General features: G+C 56.8%; 1 protein-coding gene across 10 annotated transcripts; it reads right to left on the bottom strand.

The window, feature by feature from the left end:
- Positions 1 to 239: 239 nt before the first annotated feature.
- On the bottom strand, positions 240 to 25,356 carry MTSS2 (MTSS I-BAR domain containing 2). 10 transcript variants are annotated; one of them, XM_054453749.2, is made up of 15 exons: positions 25,006 to 25,356; positions 20,243 to 20,304; positions 20,054 to 20,127; positions 19,228 to 19,312; positions 19,043 to 19,134; positions 18,887 to 18,961; positions 18,357 to 18,581; positions 17,491 to 17,648; positions 17,031 to 17,138; positions 16,106 to 16,203; positions 13,514 to 13,736; positions 4,486 to 4,560; positions 3,941 to 4,117; positions 3,618 to 3,783; positions 240 to 3,469 (listed from the first exon to the last, which is right to left on the bottom strand). In XM_054453749.2, exons 1-15 carry the CDS (start codon positions 25,072 to 25,074, stop codon positions 2,697 to 2,699), a joined length of 2,460 nt encoding a protein of 819 aa, XP_054309724.1. In that variant the 5' UTR covers positions 25,075 to 25,356; the 3' UTR covers positions 240 to 2,696. The 10 variants fall into 10 exon arrangements, with proteins under 10 accessions (XP_054309724.1, XP_054309725.1, XP_054309727.1 ...); XM_054453750.2 differs by having other exon boundaries at positions 18,357 to 18,506; XM_054453752.2 differs by having other exon boundaries at positions 13,514 to 13,640; positions 25,006 to 25,355.
- Between the last annotated feature and the right edge of the window lie 1,322 nt (positions 25,357 to 26,678).

Here is a 26,678-nt window from a genome sequence, read left to right as displayed (position 1 = left end):
TGGGCTGATCGCCTCGCCTTGACCCTTGCCATCCTTCCTCCTCCATCTGGCTGCCCCCAGGCAGCACCTAGCAGGGACACATGTGGGACATTTCAGAGACCCAGGTCTGGCCCTGGCACCCACATTTTGAGATCTGAGCTCCTCTGGGAGCCCCCAGCCTGGCCCCCTGCAGCTGGGATCTGGGGTGGGAAAGGCGAGGTGTGGGGATGGGGTAGGAAGCAGCCAGGCAGAGGCAGGGGTGTTAATTACAGTACACCTTTATTAATACTGGAATCTTCACAGTGCATCTGTTACTTGTAGCAGTGACTATTTAAATCAGGGGGAGGATGGTGTGGAGGGGGCGGGGAGGAGAGGAGAATTTTTCCAAAGTCTGACAGAAAGAAAAGAAACAAAATGGTTCAGATGGGACGGAGGGTGGGGGAGGGCGGAAGGGTGAGTAGGAACCAGGAGGGCTGCCTGGGGTGGGGGAATAAATTAAAAAAAGGAACGAGTTAACAACAGCACCAGGAAAGTTACTTCAGTCAAAAGACGCTTTTGAAAAGAATATTTCTCTGTACAAAATGAGAAATTAAACGAACGTAAAGTCCCCCAAACCAAAGTTTGTGATGTGGGATGGTTGGCTCGGATCCCGAGGTGGGTGGGCCTATGAGGTGGTTGCTAAGTCGACGCAACGGCGGCGGGGGTGGTCTCAGGGATGGACAAGGGGATGGAGTAGAGTATGTACAGCCCCCGGGGCTCACAGGGGAAGGGGACGGCAGAGTTGGTGGGGGCTGTGCCACACAAGCCCCCCCTCTCTGGGAAGCCCCTGCCTCCTTTCCCATCAGGACCTCTGACGCCCAGGCCTGCCCACCCACTGCTCCTCACACTATTCCCATCACATCCTGAATCCTGCTCCACTGCCCTGCCTCGGCAGACCCCTGCAGCCCTGGGGAGAATGTGTGGCAGAAATTCCACCCAAGACTCCCCAAATTGGTCACCTGCTCTCCTGGCCCCTAAAACCGGAGCTCTGGTGTTGGCCTGAGCTCCACGGGTTGAGTGCTCGGCCAGGCAGTTGTTGGACCTAGTGACTTACAGGGACCATTCTTCATCAACTCCCTCTGATGGGACTCTGTCCACATCAGGGCCTGCTTGGTGCCCGGACCTACCCAGGAGCTGCCCAGCTCACTGCACAAGAACTCCCAGGAGCTCAAGCCTGGGAGGCTCAGACCCAGCTCCATTCTATCAAGACCAAGGCGCTCCTGACCCCCAGGTAGGACCCTGCCCTGGGGCCATGATGCCCTCTGAGCCCTGCTTTCCCTCCTGACCTGCGGGGCCACCAGGACTCCCTCCGCTCGCCCTAGGCTCACGTGCTTTTACCTGCTGAGACTCGGCATGACTTGGTGCGTGGGGTGGGGGCAGCGTTGCCCCTCCCCCTGCCCCCGCTGCCAGCGCAAGCCTGGACCACAGTGGGGGCCGTCCTGGGATGGCATCTCCTCTGGCAACAGAGAGTCAAAGCCAATCTTCCCAGATTTGCTCCCCCACCTGGGCTTGCAGCCGGCTCAGACCACAGCAGACAGGCCGGGAGCCTCCCAACCCTATTTTAGCTACGCTCAAGACGCCAGAGAGAACGGTAGCTTCCCCCGGGCTCTGGGGAAGCCAAGTCCCTCCCTTCTCCTCCTGCCATAGGACCACCAGGCCACTGGGGGGGCCCTGTCCCCCAGGCACTCCCAGACACACACCCTGTATCGTCCCCTCACCCCCACACACAGTCCTCGTCCACAGTCAGCTCCATTTTATTATATTCATAAAATGACCCCATACCTCCTACTGCTCCAGTCCCCCCCCTCCAAAGGTGGCTGAAACTGTGACCCCCAAAGTTAAAAGATTGATGTACCCAATGAGAAGTGGACATCTGAAAACGGTGCCTGTGTGGCTGGCCGGTGACCCCAGGGCCTCTGGCCTCCTAACCCTGCTGCCCTAGTTTCCAAGGAGCTGCCCTGGCCCCCTCCAGCCAGCCTCACGGGGTGGGGGAGGCGAGGGGCGGGAGCCACCACAGGGCCCCCAAGACCCCCCAAGCAGCCCCTGGTTTCCTCCCTGAGACTCGGTGTGGGCCCTGGAACTCCATTCCCACACGGGGGGGCCTGGCCGCCCAACTCCAACCTGCCGCCCTGGCCCCCAGCCCCCAGCAAACATCCAGCCCAGCGCGCACCTGGCCCCTCCACAGCCGCCCCGCCTCCTGGAGGGAGAGGGGCCTAGGAGAGGAAGAGAGAAGGCAAGAGGGGAGGAGGGGGCTCAGGCAGGGGAGAGGGGGGCCAGCATTCCAGGAGGAGCTGAGGCAGGACCAGCCCTGGGAGAGGCCGGGATGGTGGAAGGGAGGCCAGCCTGGCCCCTCTGTCATGGGCGGCGGCCCTGGCTCTGGTGCTCATGGGTACGGAAGAGGCAGGGCCCAAGAGGAGGAAGAGGAGGGACAGAAGAGCATAAAACAGACCCTGAACCAGGCCCAGGCCTGCAGGCTCCGTCCTGACCAGGCTTGCTAAGAAGTCACTTCCCGTTTAAATGCCGGAATCCAAGTGAGGTGTCTCTTTCCATAAAGCGGCATGGCCTCTGCCCTGGCTCTGTCCTCTCTCCTGGCTGGGCGTTTGCTCTGAGTGCCTGCGGCTCACAGACCAGGCCACCTGCTCGCACTGGGGCCTGAGAGGATGGGGAGGGTGGCGCCATCATAAGATGCGGGGCGCCGACCTGTCGTTGGTGACGGTCCTGCGGAGCCGGACCCCACGCCGGATGGCCACCAGCATGTCTTCGGCCGGAGGGTCGCTGGTGGCGGCTGGGGGCGGGGTGGGCGTCTCCTCCGTGGGAGTGGCTGATAGAGCAGTGGGGAAGGGGAACTGGCCCTCGCCCAGTGCGTGGGCACCCGCCACCAGCTCCCCCAGCTTCTCCACCAGGCTGTGCCGGTTGGCTGCCAGCTGCTGCTGCTCGTCCTCGGCCCCTGCCCCGGGGTACCCAGCTGCCTCTGGGAATGGGCTGCCCCAGGCTGTGTTGGGCAGGCTAAGCCTCTTTGGGGAGGCCTTGGCGAGGTCCGGTGCCAGGGGTGAGGCGGTCTCGTCAGTATAGAAGACGCACTCCTCGCTGCCTGCCCGTGTGGGCCCCATGTAGCCGGGTGAGTCAGGCACCGTGGGCGTCTTCACAGGGACGATGGGCGGCCGGATGGGGATGGGGCCAGCGCTGGACAGGGCGCGGCGCACGGTGGGCTTGGTGGAGGGTGTGCGGCGGATGGTGGCCACGCCGGGGGGTGCGCCCGAGGGCAGGCCAGTGGCTGTGGGCAGCCCCGCGGTGGGCAGCCCAGCAGTGGAGGCTGGGCGCTTGGTCTGGATCAGGCGGCGGTAGTTCTGGGCGATGTTGCTGTTGCGCGGGATGGTGGATGACTTGTCAAACTCAGGCGGGCCCTCGCTGTCCGCATCCCCATTCACGGAATAGCAGTCGTAGTCGGAGCCTGGGGGCACGGGACACAGTGAGACCCAGGGCCCGGGTGGCCCCTTGCCCCCAGCCCACCAGGGTGAGCACAGAGCGGGAAGGATGGGGCCCTCCTGGATGGCTAAGTCCCAGCTGTCCCTGGTCCCACCCCAGCCCCGCGGGCCTGCCTTGGGAGGGGATGGTGTCCTCAGAGCAGGAGGGCGTGGTGGTCTGCGTGCTGTAGCCGCTGGAGTACTGCAGCGAGTCCCGGCTGCTCTTCTGGTGCTCCAGGCTCAGGCCACGTGTCAGCACCATGGCCAGGTCACTGGCTGCGGGGGACACCTCCTCGCCGTGCTGAGGGTGGGAAAGTGCAGGCTGAAGCCTTGCGCCCCCAGTCCCCTCTGCCCAAACTCCAGGCAGCCCTGCCAGGTGGTTGGAGCCGGCCCTGAGGCCACTGGCTGGGCCTCCTGGGTCTGACCTGGGAGTGAAGGGGGGTCCCTGACCGGCCTACCTTGGCTGCGATGGTGGCAGGGGACATCCGGGGTCGCGGTGCCTCTTCCCCGCTGGGGCCCAGAGTGCCCCCACTGGCAGGGCCTGGTTCTGTGTCTCGCAGGAGCTCCACTCGGTCCTTCCTCCGCTGCAAAGTGGCGCCTGAGGGCTGCTCATGGGAGCTGACCTTGGACCAGTCCTGCAGGGAGGGTGTGGCAGGTCAGGGGGACCACTGGCCCTACCACCTATGGCCCGGGGGCCCCTCACTGTGGCTGAGGCTCAGGGTGTCCAGGGCTATGAGGGGTCTCTGGTTCGCAATCACAGCCAAGGGCAGAGCATGGAGTGTGACTGTGGCCCCTCGGTCCCACCAGGCCCAGGGGTACGATGTGGCTGTGTGGGCAGTGACTGTAGGAGATGGCCAGGTGGCTTGTCTCTTGGGGACAGGTGCTGTGTGCACACACCCCTGGCTGAACCCAGGCCCTCTGTGCAGCGATGGCACCAGGTGGGGAGGGCATGGACGGGAGGGGCAGCTGGTGACTGTCCTGGGGCTGGGCTGGGAGCACTGACCGAGGTTGGGGAGCTGCACTCGCTAACGGACTGGCAGGTTTCTGAGGCCTCGGAGGATGCAGAGCTGGAGGACTTCTGCCATGCAGAGGCCAGCAGGTGGTTGCAGACAGAGGGGCCGGCAGGCAGCAAGGAGAAGAGGAGAGAACAGTTTTGGTCACAGAGCTGGCATGCGGGGGGGGCAGTTCAATTCAGCGCCTTGCCCAGCACCCCCCCGCCCCACCCCAGGACCATGGCTGCTGAGTGTCTGTAGCAGGACACAGTAGCCCAGAATGCACACGGTGGGCGCTGACCCACCCGACAGCCCAGCCCTGCGCATTTTGAAGACTGACCACAGGATTCACTGCTGACGGCCTGGATATGGCCAGTGAGGAGAAAAAGAGATACTAAGGGCGGCAGCTGGGTGTTTGGTCTGAGCAGTTGGGTTGATGGTGTCACAGTTTTCTCAGACAGGACACGGGGGAAGTGTGAAGCCCCGAGTACCACGCTGAGCACTGAGCTGAGCTGCCTCTGAGGTCTCTGCATGGATGCAATGAGGGCCGTCGTATTCACAAGCTGAGTGCGGGGAGAAGTTGGGGTTGGAGCCATCAGTGCAGTGGTCTTGGCGTGGGATGAGGCCACCAGGCAGAAAGTGCAGTTAGACAAGATTCAAGGGCCAGGCCCGCGGCTGCTGATGCGCATCAGGTGGGAGGAAGAGGAGAGTCCCGCAAAGGAGAGCAACATGGAGCGGCAGTAGAAGTGGGAGGAGAACCACGAGCAGGCGATGACCCAGAAATCAGGAGAGCCTGCTCTGCGGAGAAGGGGGGCGGCTGTGCTGACGCTGCTGGGTGGGGCCATCGGCTTGGGGCACAGGGTGTCCATGGAGACCCCGAGGAGAACTGCTTCCATAGAATGGGGTGGGGGAAGCCTGTTTTAAAGTGGACTGAAGTATGAAAGGGACACACCTGCTCTGGGCAGTGGGGTGGAATAGGTGTCCTGGGAGGCCCCCCACTCCTAAACAACTACAAAGAATAAAGAAAAAAGCAGGGTAGACACAGGCCCATGAACTCCTGAGCATGTGTGACGGGCAGGGTTCCCTGGGGCAGATGCTGGCTTCAGCACAGCAGTGGGGACATGGAGCATGGTGAGGTGTTGGCCTGGGAATGAGCCAAGTTAAGCCAGGGCGGCCCCCCTCCTCCAGCTCTCTGAATCATTCTGGATTTAGATCCCCAGATTTCCTGCAGATTCGAATGAACCAAGATCACCAAAATAAAAGGAAACCAGGCACCACCTGTGGGGATTCGGAGGAAATAACACATGCAGACTTTTGGCAATATGACGGTTAAAGTAAAAAAACTCAATGGAAAAAGTATTTGGAAAACTCAGCGAAAAAGTTCAACACTCGCTCATGAAAAAACAAACAACACAAAGATACAAGCTTCTAGAAAGGAAGCTAATTTGATAAAGAATACCTATAAATGCATTGATACTTTTCCCTCTGAGGTTGGGAGAAAGACCAGGATGCCCACTGTCATCACTCCTTTTCAGCACTGGAAATCTTAGCCAGTGCAATAAAGCAAGAAAAAGAAATAAAAAACAAATGGATTGGAAAGAAAAGAAAGAAGGCCAAGTGTGGTGGCTCACACCTGTAATCCCAGCACTTTGGGAGGCTGATGCATAAGGATCACTTGAGCCCAGGAGTTCGAGACCAGCCTAACATAGTGAGACCCCTGTCTCTACAAAAAATTAAAAAGTTAGCCAGGTGTGGTGGCATGTGCCTGTGGTCCCAGCTACACAGGAAGCTGAGGCAGGAGGATATCTTGAGCCTAGGAATTCAAGGCTGCAGTGAGCTGTGATCACACCACTCAACTCCTGCACTCCAGTGTGGGTGACAGCAAGACTCCGTCTCAAAAAAGAAAAAAAAAAAGAAAAAAAAGAAAATGATCACTGTTTACAAGTGACATAATAGTATATGTAGAATATTAAAAAGAATCTACAAATTATTAGAATTAATAAAGGATTAACCTTTTAACAAGGTTGTCAGAACAAAATCAGAAAAAGATCAATCGCATTTCTAAATACCAGCAGCTAACAGGAAAACAAAAACAAAACAAAACAAACCCACCCTAAAACATCAATGTAATTTACAATAACATCAATAAACACTAAATACCTAGGGAAAAAATGCCAATGACAGATATGCAAGATCTTTACACAAAAACTACAAAACAAGCTGGGTGCAGCGGCTCATGCCTATACTCCCAGTACTTTGGGAGGCCAAGACGGGAGGATCACATGAGGCCACAAGTTTGAGACCAGCCTGGCCAACATGGTGAAACCCCGTCTCTACTAAAAATACAAAAATTAGCCTGGCGTGGTGGTGCATGTCTGTAATTCCAGCTACTCGGGAGGCTGAGGCACGAGAATAGCTTGAACCCAGGAGGCTGAGGTTGCAATGAGCTGAGATTGCACCACTGCACTCCAGCCTGGGTGACAGAGTGAGACTCTGCCTCAGAAAAAAAACCAAAAACCAAAAACCTCTACAAAACATTACTGAGAGGCAGTAAAGCCTAAACAAACAGAGGGATATCTGCAATTCCATTCAAATCCCAGGAGCTTTTTTTTTCTTTTGGTAGGAACTGACAAGCTGATCCTAGAAGTTACATGGAAATGCAAAGGGCCGAAAACAGACAAAGTGGTAACAAAAAAATAACTAAGCTAGGGGACTTCCATGACCAGATATCAAGATTTTCTATAAAGTCTGGCTGGGTGCAGTGGCTCATGCCTATAATCCCAGCACTTTGGGAGGCTGAGGTGGGTGGATTGCTTGAGATTAGGAGTTTGAGACCAGCCTGGCCAACATGGCAAAACCCCAATACAAAAAATACAAAAGATTAGCTGGCTGTGGTGGTGCACATGTAATCCCAGCTACTCAGGAGGCTGAGGCATGAGAATGGCTTAAGCCTGGGGACAGAGGTTGCAGTGAGCCAATACTGCATCTCTGCACTCCAGCCTGGGGGACAGAGTGAGACTGTATCAAAAAAAAAAAAAGACTTTTTATAAAGTTATAATAATTAAGACGGCGTGGCATTGGTATAAGGCAGAGAAATCAACAAGTAGGACAGAGTGCCAAGTCCAGAAATAGCCACACACCTACAGACACCTGACTGATGATGAAGGCAGCACTGCTGTGCACTGAGGAAAAGAAGATGCTATGCTCCACATGTCTGTGTCTCCCGCAAATTCCTCTGTTCAAATCTTAACCCCCAAGATAAGGTATTGAGAGGTGATTAGATCATGAGGGTGGAGCCCTCATGAAAGGTTTAGGGATCTTATAAAAAGAGGTTTGAGGGAGCTAGTTTGCCCCTTCCACCACTGAGGACACAGCAAGGAGGTGACATCTATGAACTACAAAGTGGGTCCTCACCAGACACCGAATCTGCTGGTGTCTTGATCCTGGCCTTCCAGCCTCTGGAGCTGTGAGTGCTACATTTCTGTAGTCTAAGCCACTCAGGTTATGGTATTTTGTTACGGCAGTCCAAATTGACTAAGACAGATTTTTTTTTCAATACACTGTTCTGGGTCAATTGGATATCCATATGAAAAAAAGGACCCCTACCTCACACCACACACACACACATGCACACATGCACACACACATACACACACACGCACACGCACACACATGCACACACACATACACACACATGCACACACACACATGCATACACACACATACACACAACATACTCAATTCCAGAGGAGCTGCAGATCTAAAGCAAAAGGGCAAAACCAAAAGGCTTTTAGAGGAAAACATCTTTGTGACCTTGCAGTAGGCAAAAAATCTCTCAAGCAGGACACAAATAGCACTAACAATTTAAAAATGGATAAACTGGACTATTTTAAAACTAAGAACTTCTGGTCATTAAAAGACTCCCATTAAGAGAATAAAAAGGTACCCAATAGAAGGAGAGAAGATATCCGATGAGGAACTTTATCTGCAATATTAAAAAGTTCTATAAATTGCTAAGAAGAAGACAGATAATCCAGTAGAAAAATGGGCAAACGATTTAAAAAGGTCCTTCATGAAAGGGAACATTCTAATGGTCTTTAAAGATATGAAAAGGTAGCTGGGTTCAATGGCACACATCTGTAGTCTCAGCTATTCAGGAGGCTGAGGTAGGAGGATTGCTTGAGCCCAAGAGTATGAGGCCAGCCTGGGCAACATAGCAAGACCCTATCTCTTAAAAAAAAGTATGAAGGCTGGGCACGGTGGCTCACACCTGTAACCCCAGCACTTTGGGAGGCCAAGGCGGGCGGATTACCTGAGGTCAGGAGTTCGAGACCAGCCTGGCCAACATGGTGAAACCCCGTCTCTACTAAAAATACAAAAATTAGCCAGGTGTGGTGGCACATGCCTGTAATCCCAGCTACTCAGGAGGCTGAGGCAGGAGAATTGCCTGAGCCCGGGAGGTGGAGGTTGCAGTGAGCTGAGATCATGCCACTGTACTCCAACCTGGGCGACAGAGTGAGACTCTGTCTCATAAAAAAAAAAAAAGGTATGAAAAGGTGTTCAATCTCATTAGCATTAGAGAAATGCAAATAAAATATACAGAGAACTACTATTACTATGCACCCACTAGAATGGCAAAATGAAATCAATATAAAATGCCAAGGGCTGGTGAGGATGTGGAACAGCAATGAACTGTCATACTCTTGGCCAGGTGTGGTGGCTCATGCCTGTAATCCCAGCACTTTGGGAGGCTGAGGTGGGTGGACTGCCTGAGGTCAGGAGTTTGAGACCTGCCTGGCCAACACGGCAAAACCCCATCTCTACTAAAAATACAAAAATTAGTCGGGTGTGGTGGCATGCACCTGTAATCCCAGCTACTCGGGAGTCTGAGGCAGGACAATCACTTGAACTCCAAGGGTGGAGGTTGCAGTGAGCTGAAATTGTACAACTGTACTCCAGCCTGGGCAACAGAGCAAGACTCTGTCTCAAAAACAAAACAAAACAAAACAAAACAAAACAAAACAAAACAAAACAAAACAAAACAAAACACAAAACAAAACACTGTCCTAATCTTGCTAACAGGAGGGTAAATTGGTATGAGCACTTGGCTTACTGTTCGGTAGTACCTATCAAATCTGAAGATGTGCATATCCCATGACTTTGCAATTCTGCTCCTAGGAATGTGCCCCACAGAACTGCATACTAGAATGTTCACAGCAGCACTATTAGCAGCATCATGGCCAAAAAACTGGAAACTATGCAAATGTCCATCAAAATGGTTAAATTATGTATTCACACAATAGAATGCCATATAGCAATGAGCATGATCTATATCTCCACCTAAAACATGGATGAATCTCATAAACATAACTGAGCAAAAAGAAGCCAGACGTAAAGGATACATACTATATGATTCCATGTATACACGTAGAAAGAATAAAAAGGGCAAAACTAGGCCAGGCACTGCGGCTCATGCCTGAAATCCCAGTGATTTGGGAAGCTGAAGTGGAAGGATTGCTTGAGGGCAGGAGTTCGAGACCAGCCTAGGAAACATAGTGAGACCCCATCTCTATAAAAGAAAAAATATAAAAATTAGCTAGGCATGATGGTGCACACCCGTAGTCCCAGCTAATTGGGAGGCTGAGGCAGGAAGATTGCTTGAGCCCAGGAGTTTGTGACTGCACTGAGCAAGGATTGTGCCACTGCACTCCAGCCTGGGTGACAGAGTGAGACCCTGTCTCAAAAAAAAAAAAACAAAAAAAAAAGTAAAAAGTAGTCAGGATAGCAGTTACCCTTGGGTGTGTAGTGACTTAAAAGAGCACTGGTGGCTTCAGGAGTGGTGGTTATCCTGCTTATGTTCTTGTTCTCGGTGTGTTTAGAATACCTCAATAAAAAAGTTCCTTGGGCAGGTGTGGCGGGTCATGCCTGTAATCCCAGCACTTGGGAGGCTGACACGGGTGGATCGCTTGAGATGAGGAGTGATCCAACATGGCGAAACCCCGCCTCTGCTAAAAATACAAAAATCAGCTCGGTGTGGTGGCACGCACCTGTAATCCCAGCTACTTAGGAGGCTGACGCAGGGGAATGGCTTGAACCTGGGAGGCAGAGGTTGCAGTAGCCAAGATGGCACCATTGCACTCCAGCCTGGGCAATGGAGCGAGAGTCTGTCTCAAAAAAAAAAAAAATTCCTGAAAGACTCAATGATGATGGGTTATAACCCATAGAATAAAAGAAATATTTATGAGTCCATATTGATATAAATTAAAAATTGAATATATAAATAAATGGGGGAGAAGGAACAGATCTTTTTATAGTAGAATCTCAATTAATAAATGTAGGAGAAATGACGGAAATAGAAAGTCACCTATTTTAACAAGCAAGAATCATCAGTGGATGCCAAAATTAGAGAGCAAAAGTACAAGGAGAAACAGGACATTTTCATCCTCTCAAAAGTATCCCTTCACAGGATATTTTATTAATTAAAAAGGGAGAAATGATGACTCTCCAGTGGAGAAACTTGGCACACACCACCTTAACTAAGGATCAAGGTGAACATCACCAGTCACATGGCGCAGTGACATTGTGCAGCATTTAGGTTGCACCAAGATGGGGACAACTGCACTTCTGTGGTACTCTTGCCAAAATTGTATGACTTCTAATTCTGAATGAAAAGACATCAGACAAAGCCAGATTTAGAGGCATCCTACAAAATATCTGACCGATATTCTTCAAAAGTACCAAAGTCATGAAAAACAAAGAGGGACAGGTGTGAGAAACTGTCACCAGCTGGAGAAACTGAGGTGACACCAACACGAAACACTATGTAGGGTCTAAGCTGGGGGCAGTGGCTCATGCCTGTAATCCCAGCACTTTGGGAGGTCAAGGCGGGTGGATCACCTGAGGTCAGGAATTCGAGACCAGCCTGACCAACACAGTGAAACCCTGTCTCTGCTAAACACAAAAAATTAGCTGGGTGTGGTGGCGCATGCCTGTAATCCCAGCTACTTGGGAGGCTGAGGCAGGAGAATCGCTTGAACCTGGGAGGCAGAGGTTGCAGTGAGCCGAGATTGCACCACTGCACTCCAGCCTGGGTGATAAGAGCAAAACTCAAAAAAAAAAAAAAAAAAAAAAAAAGAGAAAAACCCGGGAACATGATGTAGGGTCCTGAATTGGGTCATGGACCCCTGGACCAGCAGGACAGGAGAGGGAAAACTGGCAAAAATAGAAGACTGTAGATTACTTAGTATTATACCAGTGTTAATTTCTTGGTTTTAAAAATGTTTTTGGTGGTTATGTAAAGTAAGATGTCAACACTGGGGAGATTCTGCAAGAGTATATGGGAACTCTACATATTTTACAACTTTTCTACAAGTCTAAAATTATTTCAAAATGAAAAGTTAAAAAAAAACCCAAACAAAAAACCCTCAGTGGGTAGGTTAAATAGCAAAAAAGAGAAAAAGTCGATTGTAAGATAAAACTGAAGAAATGATCCAGAATATATCTGGAGAAACAAGGAGATAGAAAATATGAGCTCAGAGATGCCTAAGATAGAAAGAGGGGGCTGGACATGCATCCAACTGGAATCCCAGCAGGAGAGAACAGAAAGAATCAAAGTGGAAGTAAAGAGATAATGACTCGCTGGGCGCGGTTGCTCACACCTGTAATCCCAGCACTTTAGGAGGCTGAGGCAGGCAGATCCCTTGAGCCCAGGAGTTCAAGACCAGCCTGGGCAACATGGCAAAATGTTGTCTCTACTAAAAATACAAAAATTAGCTGGGCATGGTGGTACATGCCTATAGTCCCAGCTGCTTTGGAGGGTGAGGTGGGAGGATCGCTTGAGCCTGGGAGGAGGAGGTTGCAGTGAGCCAAGATCACGCCATTGTGCTCCGGCCTGGGTGACAGAGTGAGATCGTGTCTCAAAACAAAACAAAACAAAACAAAATGAAATAATGACTGAAAGTTCCCAGGACAAATGAAAGACATGAATACCAACCAAGAGAGGTTAAATAAAAATAAATCCACATTGTAGACACGCTGTAGCAAAACTAAAGAGAAGGCCTAAAAGTGCCCAGAGAGAGACTCAGATTCCTCAGAAAGAAGCATCAGCGACTGACAGCTGACCTTCCAACCAATGGTGGAAGCCAGAACACAGTGGAAAAATACCTTCACAGTGTGGATGGAAGACAACTGTCACCCCAGAATAGTGTTCCTGGCAAAACTAACTTTCAAGGAGAGGACAAAATAAAGCATGTTTACAGATAAACAAAAACTGAGAGTTTACAACTACAGATCTATTCTAAAAGAACTTCTAAAAGATGTTCTTTACTTCAGAAAGAAAGAAAATAAGCTTTGGAGGATTTGAGATGCAAGAAAAAAATGACAAGAAATGTGTATTAACATATGAGTAAATCTAAATAAGTACTGTATGTATAAAATAAAGAAATTAAGAAAAATGTCATTTGTGGGTACTATAAAAAAAGAGAAAATAATATAGCTTGTAAGTTTGAGAGGGAATGGGTGACAAGTAAAAAAATATATATTAAGGGCCTTGAATTATTCAGGAGGTGGGGTTGTGTAAATATGCATGGTAAGATTTTGAGGTAACCTATAAAAGAAAAGAGATAGAATACAACTTACAATCCAGTAGAGGGGGAATAAGAGAAAAGAAAAAACAAAGGCAAGGGTACAGACAAGAATTCAGGACAAATAGAAAGAAAAAAGCCAGAAGTCCAAATATGTCAGTAATCATAATAAATACAAAGGAGCTAAAAGTGCCAATTAAAAGACAGAGGTTGTCAGAGTGGATAAAAAAAGAAAAATCTAGGCATTATGCTGCTTACAAGAGACTCATTTAAGCTGTAAAGATATGTGAATTTAAAAGCAGAGATAGAAAATAATAATATAAATACTAAACAGGATAAAGGCCTTGGGGGCCTTCAGGCCAGTCTCAACAGCTATGGTAGTCCCACGTGTGGCTTGCCTGATGCTGGCGTAAGGCTGCGGCACCCCACCCTGACTGATCCTCCTGACGCCCCTCACCTGGCTGGTGATGTCTGGAGGCATAGGCGAGGGGGGCTTGGAGTAGGCGGCGTCCTGGGAGACGAAGCCAGAGTCATGGGAGGAGACGCTGGAGAGGCGGGCGGTGCTGGTGGCTGGCTGCGCCAGGCTGCGGTAGCGACAGGTGGAACTGGGTGAGTATGTTTGGGCACCCCCAGGCCATGGGGCTCCGCCACCCTTGGCACTGCTACTGCTGCTGGGGGCACTAGGGGAGTGAAGGAAGAGGGCACAGCAGCCAGACAGGGAGACAGAGGGGTGTGTGTTTGGGGGAGGTTGACAGACGAGGGTGGGGAAAAGAGGTGAGGGGCAAAGGAAGGAAAAGACAATGTCAGACTAGGAGGTCCTGAGACCCAGGTGCTACAGAGCTGTGTTGTGGGACGGTGTGGAAGGGGAGGGCCAGAGCAGGGTACCCCCAGCCCCAGCGCTGAGGGGAGCTGTGGTCAGGGAATGCCCAGGGTGAGGCAACCTCTCTGCCTCCTATTCTGCCACTAAGAAGAGTTGTCCAGGCCAGGCACAGTGGCTCGTGTCTGTAATCTCAGAACTTTGGGAGACCAAGGCGGGTGGATCATTTGAGGACAGGAGTTCAAGACCAGCCTGGAGAACATAGCGAAACCCCATTGCCACTAAAAATGCAAAAGTTAGCCGGGCATGGTGGCGCACGCCTGTAATCCCAGCTACTTGGGAGGCTGAGGCACGAGAATCACTTGAACCTGGGAGGCGGAGGTTGCAGTGAGCCAAGATTATGCCACTGCACTCCAGCCTAGGAGAGCAAGGCTCTGTCTTGAAAAAGAAAACAAGAAACAAGAAACAGTTGTCCTGTCTGGGCGTGGTGGCTCACACCTGTCCCAGCACTTTGGGAGTCTGAGGTGGGTGGATTGCTTGAGTCCAGGAATTTGAGACCAGCCTGGGCAATATGGTGAGACCCTGTCTCTACAAAAAATATGAAAATTAGCCAGGCGTGATGGTGCACACCTGTAGTCCCAGCTACTTGGGAAGCTGAGGCAGGAGAATCGCTTGAACCTAGGAGGTCGAGGCCACAGTGAGCCATGATTGTGCCACTGCACTCCAGCCTGGGTGATAGAGCGAGACCCTGTCTCACAACGACAACAAAACCCAAAAAACGCACCAAAAAACCTATCGGTTTCACCAAAGATCTTAATCTAGATTCCTATATCCTAAAAAATATATCTTTATCACTGAGGCCTCAGCCTCCCGAGTAGCTGGGACTACAGGCACACGCCACCATGCCCGGCTAATTTTTTTGTATTTTTTAGTAGAGACGGGGTTTCACCATTTTACCAGGATGGTCTCAATCTCCTGACCTCGTGATCCGCCTGCCTCGGCCTCCCGAACTGCTGGGATTACAGGCGTGAGAGACTGCCCCCGGCAAGTCCAATCATTTCTAAACCACCTTCTCAAAATCTGGTATTTGCCATCCAGTCCTAACTGGATGTCTAGCATATGGTGATGGTGTGTCTGCATACAGAGGTCACCTTCCAAGTGGGTCCTGCACCCACCATCACCCTCACCCTCTCCAATCCCTCAAGGGTGTCCAGCCCTCTATGGCTGACACCCTCAGCACAGCAATTCAACCCTTGCGTGGTGTTCCTGGCAATGAAAGTTGCCTTCTCTCTAAGCGTGACCCTGAAGCCTCCCAGCCTCTGCCCCTGTTCATGGCTGTCCCCTGCAATCAGCCCCTTCCCTGTGGGATGGCCCCCCACGCAGGGTCTGAAGAGCCTCTCTCTGAGGTAGTAGCTGATTGCTGTGCCTGGCTTCTCCCAAGCTCTGGATGTCCAGCCAGTGATTCTGGGGAGAGGGGTGCCTGGCAAAGGGGGGCCCCCACCAGCACTTCACTCTGTGCTAACTGCCCTCCCCACCCAAGGAAGCTTGAACCGTCAATGTCTCCCCCAAACCCAGCCCCAGTGCCCAGCCAAGGAAAGGCCCCTGATCCTGAGCCTGGCTAGTGACTGCGAGATCCTTGGCCTCTCCCCAGCTCTGTGAGGCTCCCGGGGCCAGCCTGGGCCAAGGCTCCAAATGTGGCAGCTGCCTCCATGGGAACCAGCTCTTAGGAGCCAGCCAGGCTGGAGTGTCCTATACCCTGTGGCCCCAGCACTTGTTTCTAGAAGCCTTCCCATCTCTCCCTGATCTTTGACTCTTACTATGACCCCACACGGTGCTGGGCCTGGCAGAGTCCAGTGGTTAAATGCTGGGACTTCATGTGTCAGTTTCCCCTTCTGTAAAATGGAGATAACACCATACCTGATACAGCAGTGTTAGGTTTCAATGAGAAAAAATGCATAAAGCACTTAGCACAGCACCTGGCACATAGTGGATGCTCCATAAATGAAGCTGCTACTGCCCCTGCTCCCTATCCTGCCAACAAACGCCTGTGCCAGGAGCAGTCTTGGGATGACAGGGCACATTTTCCCTCTACATATGCAAATTCCTCGGATGATGTAAAAGTTGTGAATTTTGAGGCCCCGAAGCAATTTCTGATGCAGTTTTGCTGGGAGCGTCCCCATTTCCTCTTGGGATACCACCCCCAACACCTCTGGGAACCCCACCCCCACCGACCTGCACATGCTGGACTTCCGGGAGCTGGAGCTGCTGGGTGATGAGGGTGGGGTCTGGTAGGACCAGCTGTAGTCCGAGCCCTTCAGGTCTTTGATTACCTGGACAGGGACATGGATGGGGGTCACTGGAGGCAGCTCCTCAGAGCTAGTAGGGCCAGAGGCCCCCCACTCTCTAATTGTGAACCACACCCCAGGAGAAGACCCAGAAATCTGAAGCCCGCTCCCCCAGGCTTCTCCTAATGTGGGGAGCAGGGAAACACCGGGGGACACAGCCTTCTTGGAGCCCCTTCTGCTCACACATACTGAGTACAGATTCCGAGCCCAGCCTGGGCTGTGAGAGAGTGATCCTGACACCATGGGGTGCAGGTTGCTCCTGCGCCTCCCTGAGTTTGTTTTCTCCTGTGAATCGGGGCCACCTGTTCCTGTCTTAGAGCAGAAGATTCCCTAGGATAACTTGGCAGATGCTGGGCATGCAACAAGTGCCTCTGGAGCGTGCTGCCCACAGGCTGTGGGACAGGACTGGTCTGAGTGCAGTGGCAGCAGGGCTGGGGTGGGGTGGCCAGGTATGCCTGGGTCTAGGGGAGGGGATGGGGTTTCTGTGCATGAAGGGAGGTGGGGCGTCTCCAGGTTCGGCAGGTGGTCTGCCCACGTGGAGCAGGGCAGGCAGACTCTGGGCCTGACTCCATGGATCCAGGACTTCATCCAACTACTCTGACTCTGAGAACGCTGCTGGCCACGGCATACCCTCCCCAACCCAGGCAGGTGCTCCGGGATGGCCTGCAGTGGGTGTCAGAAGGGGTCTGGTCTTATGCCCCTAACTGCCTCCCCCAAATGCCATCCTCTTTTCCCCTCTACTGTTCCCAACCTAGGGCAGCCCATCTCCTCCCTGCCCCTGGCCCTGGCCCTTGGCCAGAGGGCTCCCACACCTGCTCGCTGGCGGGAGGCAGTTTGTGGGGTTCCGCTGTCAGCACCACCAAGTCGTCGATGATGCCCTGCAGGTGGGTGATCTCTCCCAGCATGGTCAGCTCTCCATTCTGAGGAAGCAGCGAGTCAGACCTGCCGGCCCTGTCGCCCACCTGCCCGCCTGCCCAGCCACCCTGGAGAAGCAGCAGGCCTTGTCGGGCCTCTCCTCTCTCACCCTTCCTCGCTAACCAATGCTGCTCGGGGCTGGTGCAGGCGGGGCCCACACAGCCCAGATGGCTGGCATGATGGGCTGTCCAGACCAAATCAGTGCATGGTGAGCTATGAGACCTGCCTTTGGGCCAGGAGCCTGTGGCCTTGATGCCCCCAGCCAGGGACTGCTGAGAAGTGACCCTTCTTTGAGGTCAGAAAGTCAACCCTGGGCCCAGCCCACCCCTCTGGGGTCTGAATCCCCAGGAGTCCCACCACCACAGGCTGCAAGAAGGTGATGAAGGTGCAGAAGCGGCCCCGCTCCTCGATCAGCGCCCGGCGCACGGCCTGCTTCTCTGTCTCCTCCAGCAGCAGGTACATGTCGTTGACGTCCTGCAGGGCACTGTCCAGCTGGGGCTGCAGGTCTCCTTTCCCTGGAGGGGTGGGGAGGAGAGGCCTTGCTGGGGATGCCAGCCTGGCTTGCCACACCCATGAATGGGCTCAGACCCTGGTGGTGGCATCTCTCGGCCGTTGGGCTGGGTGCTGCCCTGGGGCCAGGGGACTGGGGGCGGGGGTGGCAGTGAGGACTCTGGGGCTTGTGGAAGGGCTAGTCCCACCAAAGCAGGCAGAGAGGACAGACACACACACAAGAAAGAGGCCAAAGCTGCAAAGCCACTCTGGATCGGCACATCTCCGGGGAGGCTCTTGGCGCCCAGGAGCTCTGCCAACATGGAGCCTCGCTGGCCTCCACCAAGGGTACCCTCACTGTCCTGGGATGGCGCCCCTCACCTCACAAGGTCCAGGGACGTGGGGCAGAAGCGGGATAAGAGAGAGTGTGGGGCTCAGCTGTAGGCCAGGCCACGGGATGGGGGGCCAGGAGAGCTAGGGCTGGGCCTTGGAGGCAGGGAAGGGGTCTCAGTGTGGGTCCCCACTCAGCTCAGGGAGCAGAGCACACAGACAGCAACAGCGACACAAGAAGCAGCGAGAAAGAGAGAGGCGAGAGGATGATGCAGAGGAGATGATGAGATGGCAGGTGAGGAGGTGACAGGTAAGGACGCAGGCCAGCCTGGTGGGGGCGGGGCGGCCAGGGCCTGTGGCCCCCACCCCGCCCTGGCCAACCCCTCCTGGCCTGGCAGACTGACCCAGCAGTGGCCCGGGACTCATCCCTGGCCAGGGGCCCCGGGGGGGCCCCGGGAGCCCCAGGAGGACTGTGCCCCAGGCCCCTCCCTCGTGGACCGACCGCCTTCCTCGCTTCTCCTTGGCCTGGAGAGGTTCCTTCCAATGGCCCTGAGCTGGGGGAGACAGACAAATGCGACAAGGACGGGAGGAGCAGCTGGAGGGACCGACATTTGACTTACCAAGTAGCTCTACAGGAAGGATGTGGGAGGAGAGGAGGAGAGACAGAGAAAGAAAGAATGTGTGAAAGACGCCGGATGGACAGAGCCACTCCTGGGGCGGGGGTGCCTGGGCCTCCTGCTGCCTCCCCTAGGGAGGTTCTGGACCAGGTTTGGGGGGCAGGGCAGCTCCCTCTGTCCCACCCAACAGGTTGGAGGGTCCTGTGTCGGGGACAGCGCCCCTCTGGCTGGGATGAAGGCTGTGGGGCGCCCCACGGGGCGGTGGGGCTGTGGAGCGGGGCCGTGGGGCTGTGGTTGGGGGTCGCGCCGGGCACTACCTTTGCGCGCCTTCTTCTGCAGCTTCAGCGTGTCCGACGACTTCTTTTTGATCTCATGCCGGGCTCGTTTGTACTCTGCAGAGGGGGAGAGGGGAACGTTCTAATGGGGTCCCTGCGGAGTGGGGGGTAGGAAGCCCGGCTCCGCGCCACCCTCACCTTTCGCGTGGTCCTTGTCCAGCTGGTTGGCCGCCTTCTTCCAGTCCTCGATGCGCTCCTGCAGCGGGTTGATGAGGCTCTCCAGCAGTGCGCTGCGGAGGGCGGGCGGGAGCGCAGGTCAGGGCCGGGCTCCCCCGCGACGCCCCGTCCTCCCGCCCCCCTGCCCGCCCGCGGCGCCCACTCACTTGGTGAACTGCCGCAGCTTGGTCTCGATGCTGCGGTGGCGCATGCACATGCGCGTGAGCGCCGAGCCAATGTCCCTCGTGGCCCCTGGCGAGGCAAGCGCGGGGTGGGAAGGGGCCCGCTGGGGCCTGCGCAGTCCCGGCCTCGGGCCAGGAGGGGGCGCCCCGGCCGCGCAGGAGGAGCCCGCAGCCCGCGCCCTGCCCGGCCGAGCCGCAGTCCCGCCGGCCCTGGGGGATTCGGGGCCTCCTCCATCTCCACCAGCTCTTCCTCCGCCATCCTGGCCGCGCCAGCCTCCTGCGGCGGCCTCCCCTCTCTCCCAGTTGGGAGAGGCTGGCGCCAAAGACCGTTCCAGGAGCCGGCCTCACGACCCTCCAGGTGTGCCCAGATGCAGGCGCGGAGTGTGAGCACGCCCGGGGCCCGAAGGAGCAGGAGCCCCAGGTCTCTGCCACTCAGACCAGAGGGCAGAGGAGGCGCCAAGCCCAACGGCGCGCTCACCTGACCCTGCGTGCTCTTAGAAGGACACGAGGGCATGGGTGGGAAGAAGCCCTAAGGAGAATCTCTGTGCTGGGGGGGGAGGTCACATGAACAGCCCACAGCAAAAAGGGAATCCCCGGGGAACACTCCTGTCACTACTCACCCACTCCTGCTTGCATGCCTCTTGTGACGAGGGGCTCACTCTCTCCACAACCAGCCCATTCCATTAAGGAGCAGAACTCAAGGTTCTGGGCTTGGCGTCCCGTCCTTTCCCTGGCCCATCCCCTATTCTTCCTTTCCAGCCTCCAGGCCCACCCTGGGGCACCCCCAACCTCCAGCCACGCGCCTCCCCACCTCGGGTGTTGGTAGCCATGTCAGCCACTTTCTGGAAGGCATCCAGGAAGGCCACAGCAGCCAGCACGGTGGTCCTGGGGAGAGGGACAACGGCATGGATGGTCAGAAGGACAACAGTACGGATAGTCAGTGGTTGCGGGGGGGCCTCTGCCTGCCCCTCCCCTGCTGGGGTGCCCTGGGCCACCTCACCTCAGCTGGGAATGCAACTTCGTGGCCTTGGAGTTGAAGTCCTCCCAGATGGGGTAGGAGCTCTGCCGGGCAGATGGGAGAGAAAGTGAGCTTCTTGTGGGGCGGTTGCAGGGCTGGACCTGGGCCGGGCTCCCTGCATGTTCCATCCACACTTGGGCAGTTTCTGAGACAGCAGCCCTGCCCCATGGAGAGGAAGCCTCTGGGCCCTCTTGGAGGGCAGAGGACCAAGGACAGAGCCATCGGCATGAGGAAAGCCTGTCCCTGGGAACGGGCGCCTTTGCCAAGCCCTCCCTCCCTGAAGTCAGGACGTCCACCCTACAGGCTACAGGGGCCCACATCCTCCCTCAGGGGAAACGGAGCAGGAAGTGGCAGGTCCTGTCCCCTCGGGGTTTCCCAGGGGCCTGGCAGGGGATCTGGGCTGAGCCCAATGAGAGGCATCGTGTCTCTCGGACATGTGCCTAGGACACTGGCACTGACCTGCCCACCAGGGGCAGAGACACAGTGTGGAGGGTAGGGGGTGGCAGGACTGAAGGCATGCCAGGTGTAGACTGGGGCCTCCGGGGCCCCTGCCCTGTGTCCTGGAAGCTGCCATCCCAGACCAGCAGCAGCGGCTCCCAGGGCCGAGGAGGCTGTGGCTGCTGCAGGGCCCAGCTAGCCTGCCTGGGACAACTAGGCCCTGGGCTGAATGGGGCCTTGTGCGGCCAACAGAGCCACCTTTCTCCACCCCCTGCTCCCCTCCCCTCCTGGGGAAACAGTGTGGCCTTTATCCCAGCCTGGCCCAAGGCTCCAAGTTGGGAGGGGATTTCCCAATAGGGAGGTCGGGCTCCTGGCGACCCAGTTGTCCAATCTGATTATGGGGCTTTTCTGGTTAACGCATGCCCCGGGGTCCTGGAGAAACCTCAGCCCTGGCCCAAGGGCCCTGTGGAGATCTTGCTCCTTGACGGGCAGCCCTGGTCCAGCCAAGCCCCAGCCCACAGGGGCTTCTGACCCTCCCCTCCATGTAGGATGGGGCATTGGAGGCTGGGGCTTTTCCTGAGGAAAGGAGAAAGCGGAGACCCTGGCCCTCAGGGCCTCAGAGGGAGGCTCTGCCCGGCTGCAACCCAGGAGCAGGCTAGGGCTTGCCCTGCCAGGCTGGGAGAGCTTGCAGGGGTGGGAAGGAGACAGGGCAGCTTAGGGGGCCTCAGAATCTCCCTCCCCTCCCAGCCCAACCAAACCAGTGTCCAGAGAAAGCAAATATTTGCAAAGTCCACAGAGGCTGAAGCAAGAGTGGGTAAGCTGTGGGTGGGCTGTTCCCAAATGGGCACAGCTCAGAGTGAAGGGGCCTGGGAAGCTGTTCCTAGCCGTCCCAAGGAGTGGACTCATGCCACCCATGCCTGGGGTACCCCTTGGGGGTCTTCTAAAAGGGGGCACTCTCCCACCACCTGGACCCCCATCCCCACTCAGCCTTGAAACCTTGCTAAGACCTCCCTTCAGGGAGCAGAGAAGTTGCTAGGGGTGGAGTGGGGTCCAGAGCCAGCTGTCCTTGCGCCCAGGAACCTTCTTAGCCCCTGAGCAGCCCTGGGGCAGTCTCAGAGATTAAAGGCTCTCCCCATGGGGAGGGGACAAGATGGGGCGCAGGGGAGGCCAGGCCATGTCCCCTCAGCAGATGGACCCAGGTGCCTCAGTCTCTAAGGACCTGGACCTGCCCCCCTCCCCACGGTAACCACATAAAGGACCCCAGAGACAAGGAGCTTATGTCTTATTTGTTTATATCCGCCTCTTCATGGATAGGTCAATTTCACTGATTAAAAATAAGAGATAGGGCTCCAGCAGCCAGTGCCCCAGGAACCACATCCTCAGCCTTCACCTGGGACAGGCACAGGCAAACCTTCCCAACAGCCCCCTTTCACCGACAAGGAAACAGAAGCCCGTAGAGGTTAGCTCATTTGCCCACGGCCACAGGGTGGCAGGGTCAGGACCTGATCCCATGTCTGCCTGGTCACTGCACGCTAGGGAGAGGGACTCCCTTACAAAGCAGGGAGACAAGCACTGAACATCAAGGCTGGGGAGGCGGCAGGGACTGCTGGGATGTGAGAGACACCCAGTTCTGCCCCAAGCACAGTGGCTGCTCTGGAGCTGGGGAGGTGAGGGGCTTGTCACTAGAGGCGCCCAAGTGGACAGGGATGAGGGGACTCTGTCTCTGTCCCGGCAGCGGCTGTGGTTCAGATGTGGAGTGTGGGTGAGCAATCCAGCCTCCAATCCCAGGGAGTGGGCTTTCCAGGTGCCCCTGGGCAAGAGGCCCCTGTCTGAGCCTCAGTTTCTTCACCTGTAAAATCAGGAGAGGAGGGGCACCTGCCCCACTGGGTCAGTGTGGAGATTGAAGCAGGTGCTGCCCAGCCAGCACTCCGCGCAGTGCCCAGCACGCGGTAAGTGCTCAGTTAACACCGGCTGACAGTACGAAAGCCCTGCCCTCTGCAGGGGCCCCTAGCAGAGGCCTGGCCAGGCCTATGTGTCCAGGTGACACTCCCCACTCTTGAGGGGTGGGTGAAGAGTATGACCCCATTTTCTGGCTGGGCCAGCACGGGGTGGAGGCCCCATTCACCTTGCTGAAGGTGCCGTGCCCAGGCCTATGACCTTGGGCAAGTCCCTGCCCCTCTCTGGGTTTCAGTGGGCAGCCTGATACCAGTGGGCATCTGACCTTGGCCCCCGCTCAGCCCAAGGTCAGGGCCTCCCAGAGGCCCAGGGGAGGGCTTCTGTGCGGCCTGTGGACTCACTGTGGGGTGGCCTCATGGGGCAAGCTCAGTCTCCTCAACCTGGCTGCTGATGGCCGCCCTTCCTCTACGGAGGCCCTGCTGCTCAGGCCACCGAGGGGAAAATCCAGAAGCTGCCCCCCCCAAATCCAGGCGGTCAGCTTCCAGGTGGCCTCATCGCCTTCTCTGCCCCTGGTCATGGCGCCTGAACACATGCCTGTGTCATAGGTAGGGGCGTATCTGTCCTTGGCATCATCCCAGGTGAAGCCTCTCCTGTTTTGCCTCCACATGTCAGCAAATCATGCCCGATGTCTGGCTTGAACCTCTTGCTATGATCTGGGCCCACTTCCTTCTGTCTCATCCCAAAGTTCCTTGCAAATTGGCTGGAGAGGGAGAGAGACTGTCCTGGTCCGCTTCCACGAGCAAAATCTGCTGCTCTCTGCAGTGGTTGCTAAGAAGCTGCCAGTGGTGGTGGGTGATGGGGTGCGGGAAGGCCCATCCGGAGCCAGCTCTGGGATCGGCCAGGGGAGGGTGGTCTGTGTTGCCCAGTCCCTTAACAGGATCCTGGGGCCAGGGCTGTGATGTCCACAGGACAGGCAGGGACTGCTGGGGGCCAGCGGAGGGGCCCGGATGTACAGTTGCAAGAGATGGGGGTCCCAGGGGGAGTGCACCATGAGGGGCAGGGGGTGGGGGGCATCTACAAGCCGATAACTGGGTAGTCCCAGGCCAGGCTGGCTTCAGGCCTCTTCCGGGGGCAGAGATCTGGCAGCTGTCCCTGGGGCTGTTGTCCTGGCAGCACTGGGAGCCTCGACCTCCAACCTGCCAGCAACCCCCACCCCTCACAGGGCCTGTCCTAGCAGCACTGTACTGGGTGGTGTCACCCCCACCCCTGGCCTGGTGGGATTCTGTGTTGTGCACTTGGAGAATCTGCGCTGGGGTGTGGCGGGGGGGCCCTTGGGAGATCCTGTGGGGTGCCTCGTTCTTTCCCCTTCTCCTCCCAGCCCCCAAATCCTGCCGCTTCATCCTAGGCTAAGGAAAGGGGGCAGGGCAGGAGGGCAGGAATACTGGTTCCCGGCCCCCACCCTATCACTGGAGCTGGGCCCTCTCTGCCTAGTCAGCGTAGGGCAGCCCTGCCAAACCCCCTGGCCTCGTTTGGGGAGAGGAACCCACTAATTTTCCCAGGAGAAAAAATGGGGACTGAGGTCAGGGGAAGGGTCCAATAGTCTCCTTAATGACCTTGAGCCATTTCCAGGCCTCAGTTTCCCCACCTGGTGGGGTGAGAAATGAATGGGTGGTTGGCTCCAGCCTGACCTTAGGCAATCCTGGGAGACAGGGGGGGCTCGGAGCTGAGAGCCCAGGGTGGTAATGGGGTAGGAAAAGCGCTCCCTTGGGGTTGCTCCACCGACCCCAACCTTCATCCCGCCTCCTCCCAAGGTTATGATCAAGGCCTATCCTTGGGATGCAGGGACATTCAGCCCGGAGACCTTGGAGTCCTGGAGCTTCCTGGGGCTGTGGGGGTGGGGCGGGGCTGGGGGACGCAGTCTCACGGTCGGGTGCAGAGGCCCAGGTCGGCGGGGAAGGAGTTAACGGTTCTCCGCTTTATTATTTTTTCCTGCTTTGGCGGTGACAGCATTGTCTGGGCTCCGGGGCCGTGGGGGAACATGGTGGTGGAAGGGGGCGGAGGCCGGTAAGACCCCGGACTCGTTAAAGGGCCCTAGAGTCGGTCCTGGATCCAAACCCCATTCATGGTTTGGCGGTCTGGGGCGCAGGGAGCCTGCGTGTGCACAGGCTCGGGTCAGGATCCCACGGGGCCACCGCGGGCACCGCACGGACACCCCGACACACGAGCACCCACACCCCCAGACGGGCACCCGGAGACACGGGCGCCCAGCAGACGCAGGCAGGACGCGCTCAGACAAGGACACACAGACACCGCGGCGCGCGGCCACACGGGGCTCGGCCACCCGCCGCCACGCGTCCCCGGGGGGTCCCGCATCCGTCGCCGCGCGCCCGGCCCCGCCGCGCCCCGGTTACCTTCATGTCGTTGACTATGGCCTGGAAGAGCCCGCCCAGGGCGCCGCACTCCTTCTCCGCGGTCTCCATGCTCTGGCCGGGCCGGGCCGCGGCGGCGGCGAGGCGCACGGAGCGCGGGGAGCCGCGCAGGGGAGGGGGCCAGGCCGCGCGGGCGCTCGCTCCGAGGCCGGGCCGGGCCTCCCGCCTCCGGGCCGCGCTCAGCGGCCGGCCGCGCCGCGCTCCGGGGTCGCGGGCCTCCGGCGGGCGGCGCGGGCCATGTCGCAGCGGGGCTGGCGGGCGGCGCGGGGGGCGCGGCGCGGGCAGCTAGCGGCGCAGCCTCGGCGCGGGGACTGACGGCGGCGGTAATCCGAGCCGCCGAGGATCGGGCGTCACGTGGGCGCGGCGGAGGGGGGACCGCGGGGAGGGAGGGAAGGAGGGCGGGCCGCGCGGGAGGGAGCTGTGGGAACGGCCGCGCGGGCGCAGGCCCATTCACGGCCAGAAACCAGGGCTTTGAAATCCGAGCCCGGGCGCTGCCAGACTGGTCCGGCGAGCGGGGCCGACGGGCGCGGGCGCCACCGCGGGTCGGGGGGCGGCGCTGGGGCGGGGCCCTCCCTGCCCACGCGGGAGCGGGACGGGCGGTTGGGCCTCAGCCCCCGGGCAGGGGCTCCACGATATCTTCTGGCCTTTGGTCTGGGGCGGGGGGCTTCTCGCGCTTCTAAAGACAGGCAGTGGGTACAGTGGTGGGATGGGGTCGGTGCATCGGCTGGATGGGTGGGATACACGGCACAGAGCAGGGCGCGGGGTATCGTAGAGGCGCCCGCCTTGGGACGTTTCATCGCAGGCACAGACCTTCCTCAAGTTCGGACCCTTCCAAGTTCCTTGGCTCCTTTTCCAAGTGGTGCCGATGCCACCCGGATGGGGTGCCCGAGGCTGGGCTTTTGGGGGGCAGTGGTAGTCTCCTGGGCCTTGGACAACCTCCTTCCTCGCGGGTGGGGGCTCGTGTCGGACCTGCAGAGCAGAGCTGGACTGTCCCTGGTCTCTGCTGCCTGAGTCCACAGTGGGTGCGATGCACACACGTGCATGGGGTAGCAATGTCAAGCGCAGCCTGTCCTGGAGACTCCAGGCAGGGAAACCCACCCTGGGCGGCAGCATGATGGTGGGGGCGCACTCTGGGGAAGAGCAGGCACAAGCTCCTTCTCCCCTACTCCATGGGCCCGAGGGAGCCAATTACAAGCTCATTAGGAGACCAAGCCCAGGGTTCCCAAAGCCTGGGGGAAGGTGGTGCTCCTGCCGGTGAGGAGGGGCTTTCCGCGGAAGCAGTGGTTGGGGCACCTGCCCCTCCCTGGACGGCTCTGGGCTTTTCCTCCCCTTGCCCTGTGATCTGCAAAGTGTTCTGCAGTGTGCATTGCCCTTTCATCCAGGAACTCCTGGGGCTCAGGTCCCATCTCCCCAGTGGAGAACTCCCATTGCCCCAGGGAGTCAGGATGAGAAAGGCAGATTAGGGGCTTGGGGAAGGCAGGGTTCAGGATTCCAGGGCAGGCAGTGCATGGTGCTCTCTAGGAGGGTGCAGGTTCCAGAGGTGGGGACCTAGGCTCTAAGCCCATGGCTTAGAGTGAGTGACCACTCAGTTGAGTGCAGGGACCAGGCCCTGGGGCAGCCAGTACTCCTTGGGGCCATCATGAGACTCGATCTCC

The sequence above is a fragment of the Pongo pygmaeus genome, chromosome 18 (assembly GCF_028885625.2).
Source record: "Pongo pygmaeus isolate AG05252 chromosome 18, NHGRI_mPonPyg2-v2.0_pri, whole genome shotgun sequence".
Lineage (NCBI taxonomy): Eukaryota > Metazoa > Chordata > Mammalia > Primates > Hominidae > Pongo > Pongo pygmaeus.
This window is presented reverse-complemented; position numbering and strand designations above follow the sequence as displayed.